The sequence below is a fragment of the Myotis myotis genome, unplaced genomic scaffold, assembly GCF_014108235.1.
Source record: "Myotis myotis isolate mMyoMyo1 unplaced genomic scaffold, mMyoMyo1.p scaffold_m19_p_12, whole genome shotgun sequence".
In the NCBI taxonomy this organism is placed as follows: Eukaryota; Metazoa; Chordata; class Mammalia; order Chiroptera; family Vespertilionidae; genus Myotis; species Myotis myotis.
In genome coordinates, this window is record NW_023416316.1 from 70919495 (window position 1) to 70931836 (window position 12342).

A 12342-nucleotide genomic window follows, 5' to 3' on the forward strand; every position below is an offset into this window, starting at 1 on the left:
GGCTGCGGAGGGTCCTCCTCCTCCTCACGGGGCCTGTCCGCTGGCCCGCGAGTCTCCCTGGCAGGAGAGGCCTCTCTGGGGACGCAGGCCTCCCTGGGGCCCAGTGCGCAGTCAGCAGGCCCGTGGCCCTGGGGAGCAGCGGGGGGGCATCGAGCCCGGAGTGTTGGGTGCTCCTGACACCCCGCAGAGACAGCAAAGGCCTGGGGCCTGGGCCGGTAGGCGCCTGCTGGGCCGCGCCTTTGCTGGTCCTTGAAGTCGGTCTCTGGTGGGCAGGCTTTGTCACTGACCCCCAGCTGGGGGCCACGGTCACGCCTCTGGGCATCTTGGCTGGTCGCAGACTCAGAAGGACTTGAGCCCCACAGGGGAGCACCGTGACTCGGGGGTGCCTGCACGTCCCCCTCCTTGGAGGCCAGGAGTCGCTTCTCTACCAGCTGGGAGGAAGAAGGGACAGTGACTGACGCTGCACACACATGTGTGTGTGTGTGTGTGTGTGTGTGTGTGTGTGTGTGTGTGTGTAGGAGGAGCGTGGGTGATGGGACAATGGCACAGGGGGGAGGAGGGGGAGGTGACACCGTGACTGGAATCCACCACAGTCATGTGTCTCTCCTCTGTCCCCTGTGCCATATTCTCAGCTTCCTGGCCCCTCCCTTTCTGGGTTCCCACCCCGTCCTCTCTGTAGCCCTCTCCTTCTTGTCATCCTGCCCTGCTCCCACCCAGGACTGGCCCCTTGGCATGCGGTGCCTGCAGGCAGGGGTGGTGTGGACACAGGCATGTGTGTCCTGGTCCTGGGCTGCTCCCTGCCCTGGTTTACCTGTGTGCACCCTCCCTTGGCTCTCTGAGGGCCCCCCACCACCGATCTACCTGGATCCCTCCCTCCCTGACTCACTAGGGTCTGTCCCTCCTCTAACTCCCCTGGGGTCCCTGGGTCCGATGGCTCACTTGGGGTCCCCCTCCCATCTCCCTAATGTCCACCCTCCCCTGGCTCACCTGGGCAGCAGTGAGCCCTTCCTCCTGCTCCAACTCCTCAGCTAGGGCCAAGGGATCCTGCTGTGCGTCTGGGGACATTATTTGTTCCATGAATTGGGGGTGAATGACCGCCTCCACCTGGGACAGAAGGAAGCGGCTGTGAGCCCCTTGGCAGGGAGCAGACTGGGAGTCAGCGGGGCCTGGAGCACAAGTGGGAAAGCCAAGACCCACCTGTCCTCCTGCTCAGGGGGGTGTTTTACTCCATCATGGTCATCAGGTGCACACACACACAGAAACACATACATGCACATACACACACACGGGTACACACACATGAACAAAGCACACACACCACACCCACACAAAGCGCACACATGCACACAGACACACATACTCTCTCACCCATCCAGCTCAGGAACAAAGAGCAGAGCCCAATCCCATCAGCCTGGGAGAACCCGGGTCTGGGTGCCGCAGCGCCTCCCTCTGGGACCGTATAGACCCGGAGCTGCCAGCCAGCCCACCTGGGTGACAAAGTCTTCCTGGGAGCACAGCTGGTCCAGGTAGCTCAGGAGACCCTCGTCCTGCAGCCACTCCTTTTCTTCATCTTCCCGTCCTCCACCTGGCGCCCCCATGGGCAGCTCATCCATGATTTCCATGTCCTCTTGCTCGGCCTCAGGGGGGGTCCCATTGCGGGACTCAGTCTCCCAGGGCGGCTGGGGTGTGTGGGCGCACTGGGCGCTGGGTACAGCCTTCCTGGTAGTGCGCGCTGGGCAGAGAGGGAAGAGGAGGGAGCGTGAGGGGATAAAGCTCCCACCTCCAGGGCATGCGCTGCTGAGGGCAGTGTTTGGGGCATTAATATGGGTGTGGCTGGGTCGGGCCACCTGAAGCCTGTGACTATGTGAGGGGAGAGGCCAGAGGGGAGCACCCAAGAGAGTCATGTGTGAGGACGTGTGGAGCCACCGAATCAACAAGGGGCCCTGCAGCCAGCCTGCTTCTCAGCAGACTTCATGTGGGGCCTTTGACAGGGAGCGGGGAGAGGGGATGAGAAAGTGGACCAGGTCCAGACCAAATGGGGACAAAGGCTCAGAGACCCTGCTCTCAGGGCTGTTTCCCTTGAAAGAACAAAGCCCCCCTGAAGGAGAAGGGCCCATGTGGGTGGGGACAGTGGCCTGCCCTAGGCCCTGTTGCCTTTGGCCATGGGCTCCCGTGGGAATGTGCTGGCCTACCTGGCTGCCTGCCCACCACTGGGGCTGGGGGCCCCCGAGAATCAGGTCTCGGTGGGGCAGCAGGAGGCTGGGTGTGCGCCCCCTTCTTCAACTGCAACTTCTCAAACTGCATCTGCTCCTCCACCTCAAACTCCATGAACCTGGGGGTGAGGGGGGCACAGCTGTGCTGAGAAGGAGGCCGCCGGGAGCCAAAAAAGGCAGCAGTGGGTGGAGGGATGGGAGAGCCAGTGTCTTGGGCCTGTCAAGGCCTGGACACTAGGGAGGCAGGAGGCTGGCTGAGCACATTCCTGCACAGCCCCTCTGGCTGGAGTCTGCCCACGGGGCTGGGCACCTTCTCCCCAGCCTGTCCTGAGCCTTCATGTCCAGCCCAGGACAGGTCAGCGTCAGAGGAGGGGGGAGCTCCCGGGAGGTGGGACAGAAGCACCCACACTCTGAAGCTGAGGGAGAGGCTTCCCCAGGAGAGAAGGGCCTCTGGGCTGCGGGGACCCCGTGCTGAGTGACACCCTTCCACCACCCTCCTCTCTGATGAGACCTCACAGCTGGACCCTGCCCCGCAGTCAGGCTCCCCACCCCCACCCCCAGCTGTGGGGACCAAGGACCCTGACTCACTTTTCTGCCATCTCAGAATAGACCCTCCGGTCAAAGTTGCTCTTGCGCTGCCATTTCTGCATGGCCTGCCCTATTCCCTCCTCCAGCGTCATGGTGGGCCTCAGGCGGGACAGGGACCGGAGCGCTGGCCTGTAATGGCTCAGGGTCAGTCATGGCTGCAGCCTGGCCTCCACCCGCCTGCCCACCCCAGCTCAGTGGTGCCAGGTTCCCAACCCCACCCGGCAGGACTGAAAGCTCCAGGCACAGCCCCTGCCCTGCCCAATGCACTCACATGAGGAAGCAGCAAAGAGCTCCCACATCAGGACTCTGGGGAAGGTGCCCCTGGGCCAGGGCCTTGAAGCACTGCCAACGACGGAAGTCCTCATACACACTCTTGGGGTTACAGGCGTCATCCAGCGAGGCCTTGGACTGGGAGGCGGCCAGGCCACCCTCCCTGGAAGCCCCATGTGGCTGTGGTCCAGGGTCCACTCGGGGGATGATGGGGGCCAGCTGGGCAGCTGGTGGTGGAGCTTGAGGAGGAAGGCCGGGACACCAACCTCCATTGCCGGCCTGGGTGCCCCCAAATGCGGAGGAGGACATAATCGTCTCCACCGCAGTGGCTTCCAAGAAGAGGGGTGCAGGACACACAGCACCCCCATAGATGGCACCTGGAGCACTCCCGTTGAGGGGGGCCTGAGTCAGGACAATGGTCTGAGTCTGGGAGGGCTGTGGTCGTCCCCCTTCTGACCTGACCTGGTCCATGATGTTACAAGCCTCAGGCCCAACGGGGCCTTGACCAGCATCTCCGGCCACCACAGGTGTCCTGGGCAAAGCGGGCAGCACCAGGGGGCGGCCAGGAGGGAATGACAGGATCCTGAGGGGCGGCAAGTGCTGCTCCCAGGGTGGCCGGTGGGTGGGGCCAGTAGTGGGCTGGGGAAAGTGCCGTGCCATAAAAGAAGTCATGGAGGCACTGGGCTTCAGGGTCACATCCGCTCCCAGCACTGCAGATGCTGTTGAGACAAAGGAAAGGGTGAAGGGAGGAGGAGAACCAGCAAACAGCACTGAGGCGCTCTGGGCCCCCTGTAGCCACTGGGGAATCAGAGCAGTGAGTCTCCCAGGGCAGGGCCATTGGGATGGACAAACTGCGGCTGTGGCACATGTCCTCAGGTCATTGTCACACTGTGACTTCCAGTTGGGAATTACTCCACTGGAGAGCTTGCTCCCCATCGCCAAGGCTCCCTGAGCACGGTCTGCGAGAAGAAACGGCCCCAGCCAGTGCTGACCCTGAGAGCCGCCCTAAGGATTCCCTGGTACCGACCCTGCCAGCCTCATGCCTGGCCCTGGGCAGCTGTCTGCTTTGGGGGCAACGACCCCAGGCAGACCCACTCCGGTAGTAACCTTCTCCAAGGTAAGCTCTAGGCACCCAAAGGGCCTCTGAGAACAGGCCGTGTCTAAAATATTAGGGCCCCATCTGCTCCTCAGTCTTCCTTTTACTCAATATAAATCACCCCTTTTCTGTCCTGGGCTTGCACAACAACACAGAAACCCTTGAGTAATGTCTCCCCACAAGAAGGCACAGGGACCCTGATCTGACCCTTGAACGCACTGACCAGCATGCACATGTGTGTCAGAACCAACAGTGAACACCCAACATGGGCCAGGTCCTGCCACTCGGCCCCAGCGCTCAGACTAATGGCTCCTCAGGAGCTTGTCATTTCACAGCCAGCATTGGCTACAGAGGGTTACAGAAAGGCCAAGGAATGCGGCAAAGTGGGGCTGTTGGTAGGGGTTTCCAGAAACTTCCATAGCTGCTGTCCTGTTAGATGGGTCATGGGACTGCAGACTGTGTGAGGTCCTTCCCCTTCCAGCTCCCAACAGTGGAAAGTGAATGCCCAGTAGAAAGCAGGTGTGAGCCGGTGACTGTGGGACACAGTTGTCTGAACACGTCCCCGCTCAGAGGAACTCAAGCAGACCTAGTCCAGGAGAGCACGCTGCACACCACGTGCCCCTAATTCCTCAGGACAGGCGGCCTCGGACGTTTACTACTGACACAGACTGTGGTCTTCCTGCCCCTGTTCACTCCCCTTCCCCCTTTATAAAGGAATCTGCCTTCACAGATGTTCCACGGACACCACCCAGGCTCCACATCTGTTTTCTGTCCCTGAAGCAGGGACATGGACTCTGAGCAAACCCCTCATCTCAAAGGTAAAGGGCAGGGCAGAGGGTGCACCATGAGATACAGGACAAGAGAAAGTAGGTCTGAATTCCTGGGTGGCCACAGGGTGAATGATTCGGGACAGCTCAGGGAGGCGGGCCGCCATGCCCCTGTGGAATCCAAGCCAACAAGCAGCTCCCTGGGCTGAGGAGGAGTGAGCTCTGGGGCCAGAAGGAGGGGAGAAGCTCTGCGCTCCAGCAGTTGGAGGACCTTCCAGCCCAGCCCTCAGGAAGGACATTTCATTGTGGACTTGGCCACAGACAGCCCCACTGGACAGCTTTCTGGCTAAGACCCTCCCACAGCCCCCAATAGCTCTAGTGAACTCAGGTCAAGTCCCTTAGAAAGATACTGTGGGGCAAGCTCCAGCTGCCCGAAGAACAGCACACAGGACTAGGCTTTCCCGTGACCCTCCCTGTGCGACCCCCACGACATCGCCCACTACTCCCCCCACACACGTGGCAGTGGCTTGTCTCCCCTCTGGGAAGAACCCACGTGCCTGCTGCCGTCCTTTCTCCACACCCAGGCATTTCCCTGAGCCACCCTGACCCACCTCTAGGAGCCCTCCTGCCAGTGCCCTCACAGGTTCCCATGGGTCCCAGTCTCCCTGGGTGACAGGTCCTTGGAGGTCCAGTGCTCGCTCCCTCCCCTACTTCAGTCAAACCGTGTTTCCCCAGTGTCACAGTTTAACCCCAAGTTTTGAGGGACATCTCAGTGTTTAAAACATCCCCCTCCAATCTATAGTCTTACCTCCTACTGAAGCCATCCCCGCAGGCTCATTCACTGACCACTGCTGCCTAGTAGCCTCCACAATGAGAAAAGTCAAGTGGAGAATCCAGAGAGTGAGCTGCTCCAACAGCTGCTCAGCATCCAGTGGAGGGAAGGTTTGGATTTGAACTGTAGAATGTAGGGCTCCAGACCTTCTGCAGCGGGGGAGGGGCCGAGGACCAATGGGCTGGGGTGGGGGTGGGGGGGCATTCCATGGAGGGCTCTGATAGGTAGGCGAGAACCAGCAGTTCCTTTCAAATTTAAACTCACAAATTTAAAGACACACTAGCAGTAATGACCTTCTCTAAGTTCTAGGCACCCAAAGTCACCTGATGGGCCCTTTATTTCAGTTCTTGATCCATCACCCTAGTTCTGGGTCCCTTAACCTGCTTCCTATTTGGTCTTGGTTGACTTCAACACAGACTACACTTTCTGAACAAAATCCAGAGCATGCAGCCTGAAGAAATAATGGCAACTATGGCCACATGGAACCCCGTGTTTGAAATTAGGACTGACCCAGCAGAGGCAGCATGCTCGGAGGCTGTGTGCACATCATTCCTTAGGAAGCAGACCCATGGCCCCAAGTGCCGCCCAGTGCTGGGAGCCCTGCAGATGCAGCCGCCCAGCCTTACAAACCATCCCCTTTGCTCCAGTCCATCAGGGCAAGGCCCTGTAGCCTACAGGGCAAGACCAGAAATCACCACTTTTTGTTTCTCAGAGTTTTATGTTGTTCAATGTCTAATTTTTTACTCTTTGAGTGATTTTAATGTACTGTTTTAAGCAAGTAATGCCTTTGCATAGTTCACAAATTGTGCAAAATGGAAAATGTAGTGAGGAGTCTTTCTCCTGCCTCCTTCTCCTCTTGCAAATGACCGGAGAGATGATGCTATAATTTCAGTTTCTTTGGAAAGTATGACAAACTCAAGTCAGTAAGTTGATTCTGCTACTATATATACGTTCTATTGCCAACTGCAATTCTGCAATATAATACAAAAAAGGAGGGCTGGCAGGGTGACTTTGTTCCCATGCTACCTGCCATGTCAACGGAAACTGGCCCAGACAGTCATGTCTTCATCAATGTTAAAACAACAGTCTTGCAACGGAAACATCTGTTAAAAAAAACATTTATTGAAAACCCCCACGTACTGAATAAATACAGGAGGAACGGGGTCAGTGGCAAGCGTCTCTTAGAGTGTGTCCAGGTCTAAAGTTCTTGGCCAGAATTGTGCAATGCAGTGCCCAGACTTCTGGGAGGAAGGACCTACTCTCTCTAGAAACCAGGGACCTGCAGTCCAAGGGCATGAAGGCACTCGCCCCTCCGAGGACAGTGCTTCAGGCCGGCCTCTCCCAAACTCTGTCCCGAGGGGCAGCCAAGTGCATGGACTGCACGTTTGCAACTTTAAAGTCGCAAGTGCTCCCTGCACACGCGCTGGGAGGTTCCTGGGAGGAGGACCTGCAGGAGGCCTCACAGGGCCCCTCCCTCCCCTCCTTCCTCTCCTGCTGGGACAGCCTGGGCCCTTCCCAGGGTGCCTCGCACCAGGATGCACGAGCACGCCCACTGGGGGCGGGACTCTGTCCCGCAACTGCTCCCAGCGTCCGTTGCGGCGGTTGGCTCCCACAGGCGCGCGCATGCGCTAATGGCAGGCGGGTCCCCAACGGCCGCCCAGGCTGCACCCGGGGCCTGGCATGGCGGCCTCCGGAGTCCGTTAGGCAAACGGGGAGGTAAGGGGCGCGCGGGAACCTCTCCTCTCAGGCGCCCCCTCTTCTCTGTGGTTCTCCCCGTGGGCTCTGTGCCCCGGGTCTGTGCTCAGCCCCCACCCTCCCATATTCTGTGTGTTTTCACCGGGAATTGACAGCAACTGCCCGTTGGGGGTCAGTGATGGGGGGCCTACACGGCCCCGTGATGCCTGTGAGCGTCCAACTCGGGGTCGGTCTGTGTCCCCCGCTTTCTGAACAGCGCGGCTCCCGGCAGCTCTTCCGCCTCTGACAGCGCCTCCGGTTCACGCTGTGTCTGCGGGCGTCTGGCCACGGGGCGGCCATGCCTGTGTCTGAACGTGCAGGTGGAGGCTGCTTTTGGAGGGTGTGGAGGTGTATATGCCGGTGAACATTAGTGTCTGTGCGGTTTGGTGTGGGGGGTGTGGCTGTGTGTTCACAAGATGGGAGAGTGAATTCTGGGGAATTTGGGAGGGGTTATGTGTGCGCAGGTGTGTCTGTGGCATGAAGTGTGTTAGGACATACGTATGGGGAGACAGGTGTGCATGTTTGCAGGGCACGGGGTATTGGGGGGTCTGTTTGGGGCTTGTGGAGAGTGTGTGTGTGGAGTTGACTGTGTGTTCCAGGGCCATGGCCGGGCAAGGATGTTTGCTGGAGCTCCGTGTTTGCATTTTTCAGTCGGGCCCTAAGGCTTACATATTTTGGGAACCGAGGGTGTGAGTATTTGAGGGAGAGATGGTTTCTGTGCTTATACAGGGGATGGAGGATGGTATCTATGTACGGGAGGTGTGTGATACGGTTATTTGTAGTGTTTTTGGATGTGAGAACTGACTCATTCAATAGGGGTAATTTGGAATTTGGAAGTTGTTTTATATGTGGTTTTCTGGAGATATTTCTGCATGCCTTGCCCATGTATACTGGTCGGTGTTTATATCTATCACCAGGTGCATGAATTGTCAGTCTGCTCATAGGTTATGGGGTTGTTAGGTGTACTTAAAGTGTATCTCTTTGGGGAGTGCTAGTGTTTCTACATGTATTTAGTAGCCAGTAGAAAGCAGTGGTCTGTAGATCCAGAGAGAGGATAGAAAAATATATATATGGTGACCTTTTATTACATACTAGAGGCCCAATGCACGAAATTCATGCAAGGGCCTTGGCCCCAGCCCCGGCTCCCCGCCACTGCATCCGGGGGCCTCTGCCACCTCTGCCACAGCCCCACCCGCTGTGGCTTATTTCGGAAGGAAGGACATCCAGAAGGATGTCTGGTCTAATTAGCATATTAAGCTTTTATTATTATAGACTGAAGAGGAGAGATAATGAGGTTGTATTCTAGAGATGTGGAATAATGTATAGAGTTTGAGGGATCTATATGTTCAGGAATTGGGAATTTTTGAATGCAAGTATGTGAGAATTGTGTATGCATATTAGTGAGAATTAGGGGATTGTCAGTGTTTTTGTGTTTTGCGTGTATCTATCCTTGTGTGGGGGGTGTATATTCATGAGTGATTTGAGGGTATATGTATTTGGGATTTGTGAGTGTATCAGGAAGTCCTCTTTGCATTCGTTCCAGAATGTAATGCTTGCAGAATGTGGTGGTGATGGTTGTATGTGTCCTCTCAGTGTGTGGGAGGCAGACATATATGTATTTGATATAGAGGGTTTTTTTGTGACTGTGTATGTATTTGAGTTCCTGGAGCTTAGGGGGTGCATATGCTAGGGAGTGTGAGATTCCACTTTGTGTGTTGAGAAATTGAGACTGTAGGGTGTGTGTGTGTGTGTGTGTGTGTGTGTGTGTATGTGTGTGTGTTCAGCAATCATGGAGAATGTGCATTTTAGGGCTGTGGGAATGCATATGGATTTTTTTTGGGTGGCACATGAGACAGTTGTGTATTTGGTAATTTTAGAGAGTCTGTGTGTAGGTATTCCGTGTGTACATCTGGGTGGTATGTTGGTTGCACATGTTTGTATTCAGATCCATGGTGTGTGTGTGTGTGTGTGTGTGTGTGTGTGTGTGTGTGTGTCATTGTGTGTGTGTGTATGTGTGAGAGTGTGTGTAGCATGTGAATATACGGAGTAATTAGAATTTTGCTGGTAAACATTGAAGTAATTAGAGGTGGTCTATCTGTATATTCAGTGAGGGTGAGGGTAGAAATGTTCATGTGTGAGATGTATGTATCTGGGGTGGGAGTTGAGGGTCCTACTCAGTGTGTAAGAGTACTGTGTGCACATATGGTATGAAAAAGGATGGGGTGCACTGGAACTGGCTCATCCTAGCTTGGGATACTTGATGACACATGACTCTCCTAGACACTGTGTTCAGTGACATCAGCTGGATACCTTGAAATTAGTCATGCTGGGGATTTTTGTATCAGGTACACACCAGAAATGAAGTCTTTCCTACACCCCCCTGAGAGTGTTCAGCACTCACCAGCACACCACTAGTGTGTGTGTGTCTAGATATGTGTGTCTGTGTCTGTGAAGCAAGAATATTCAGGCATCAGTGGACATATGTATGGGAGGCTCTATATGATTTGCAAGTAAGGCATCTGGGTCTGTGGGCTCTTCTGTGTGTGCATGGACCCTAGTTATTGCATTGCTCTTAATCAGGTTAGTCCATTCTCTTTTATTAATTTTTATTTTTGTTTGTTTAAAGTATTATATATGTCTCCTTTTTCCCCATTTACCCCCCCCCCACCCCACCTGGTTCATTCTTTAGAGTCAAAGAATTGATACAAATGTGGGTAAGTTCTGGCCCCTCTCCATGCAGATGGGTTCAGGCATGTCTGTCCTTTAGGCAGGTGGACATTTCTTTTGCACTTGAATAGTCCTGACATCAGGGACCCAGATGAGTGGGCCTGGTAGACAGATAGCCAGGCAGAGCAGAACCTTCGCAGGTGTGTTATTGGTGTGACAGGGGGCAGTCAGGAAGTCTTGGGGCTTCCTAGACAGGAGGTCAGATGGCCAAGGGTTCCCCAGGCAAACTCCCTAAGAATCAGCTGGACAGCTACAGGCATTGTGGCCCTTCTGGGGTATGGCTTGTTGTCAAGGACACCCTTCACAGGGGTCCAGGTGGTGAAAGTCTACAGAGCCTTGTGTCCCTGCATCCATCTGTTCCAGGGTGGTATCTCAACTAGGTGTGTCACTAGTTCTCAACCCACCTAGCTCCATGGAAACCTCAATCCTTAGGTATAGGAAGTACTTTAGGGCTCAGTGAAGTGGCAGAGATGGAGACGGGGAGACTTTGGGCCTGTGGAGGGCTGGAAGCTGAGACCTGGACAGACCGAGGTGTCTTACTCTGATGAGATATGTGTCTCTGATATTCCCAAGCCCTTTTTGACATGCTCTTTGTTTTCTGAAGGCTCAGGATGCTTCTTGCGCCTCATGTTTCACAGAGGATGACATGACCCTCTTTCCTCTATTCAATGTTTAACTGCACACTCACCAGAGGGAACCACGTGATCAATGTACCCACCAGCTGACCCCACAGCTGCCTCCTCAATCCCTTAGTTCCCCCCGAGGATTTCTGGGCCTTCTCCTTCCTTATGGTTAGTCTCCTTCTGGCCTTTTCTCTCTCATGGTGAATCCTCCTGCCAACAGAATGTGCCAGCCCCACTTGCTTGAATACTCCCAATAACTGCTTCTCTTAATACTAGCAAATTCCTAGTGACTCTCAATGCCCCCTTAATAACCTATCCTAATATATAAAGAGCTAAGGGCCGTCACAACCCGAACAGGCAGCCGGTCACCATGAAATGCATGGAGCATCTCTCAGTCCCCCCTTTTCCCCGGGCCCCGAGCCGCTCAAGATGAGGGGGTGCTGGCGTTGGGATAGGACTGGGAACTGTTGAGCGGCAGTGGTGGGCTGCTTCGCGGGGTGGCCATGAGCTTAGCAGAGCAGTCACCCAGGCAGCAGCTTTCGAGTTTTGCGAAGCAGTTGTAGGGAGGCAGGAGGAGGCAGTTTCGCGGAGCAGCTAGCTTCAGGGGGTGACAGCAAGCTTCACGGAGCAGTTGAGGGGCAGGGGGAACCTTGTGGAGCAGTCGCTGGGTTCACAGAGAGTCCTTGGGTGAGGAGAGGCCATGTGACGGAGGCCAGGCTAGGCCTAGGGACCCTAACCGTGCACAATTTCGTGCACGCTGGGCCTCTAGTCCTCAGTAAAATGACAGTGTGTTGTACTGATCATATTGTGTGTTGTTAGTAGACTGGAGCTGGGCCTGGTTTTATATTTTTATAAAGTTTTATATTTTAAATGAAAATGCAGTATAATGTATATACAAGGTATATGTTTTGGTTTTGTTGTTTTGATTGGTTTGGTTTGGTTTTGAAATGGTAAGTCACGGACCCCGAGTTCTATTAGGGGAAGGGACAGGAGTATCTCTGTATCTTGAATCAGCACTGAAAATCCCCCACCAGGAGGAATGAATTCAAATTATTGGAATGGCTAAGGCTGGACAGAGCTAGCTGTCCTGCAGCCGATATTTTCTGGAGTATATGTTATTCCCCATCTCTCCATGGACAGAAGGAATCCTCTGCTCTTTTTTGCTAAAATAATTTTTTAAACTTTTAAATGTCAGATGCCATTCAATATTATATTAGGTTCAGGTGTACAACATGGTGACTTTATATAACTTACAAAGTGATTACCTCGATAAGTATAGTATCCATCTGACACCATATATAGTTACAATATTATTGTAAGTATTACACTGTACTTTATATCCCCATAACTGTTTTCATAACTGGCAACTTGTATATCTTTCTCCCTTCTCCTTTTTCACCCATTTCTCCCAACTTCCTTCCCATCTGCCACCCACCAAAATGTTCTCCATACCTACGAGTTTATTTCTGTTTTGATTGTTCATTTATTTTGT

At 54.5% G+C, this 12342-nt stretch overlaps 1 protein-coding gene across 1 annotated transcript in view; it reads right to left on the minus strand.

Moving 5' to 3' along the window:
• The window catches only part of LOC118666859 (NUT family member 2G-like), a 4655-nt gene extending 648 nt beyond the window's left edge, over nt 1–4007 (minus strand). Inside the window, exons 1-6 of the mRNA XM_036329145.1 lie at nt 3073–4007; nt 2802–2930; nt 2193–2332; nt 1488–1732; nt 988–1104; nt 238–431 (exon numbers count right to left, since the gene is read on the minus strand). Coding sequence (XP_036185038.1) covers nt 238–431; nt 988–1104; nt 1488–1732; nt 2193–2332; nt 2802–2930; nt 3073–4007 — 1760 coding nt within the window. The remainder of the gene's footprint in view (nt 1–237; nt 432–987; nt 1105–1487; nt 1733–2192; nt 2333–2801; nt 2931–3072) is intronic.
• Between the last annotated feature and the right edge of the window lie 8335 nt (nt 4008–12342).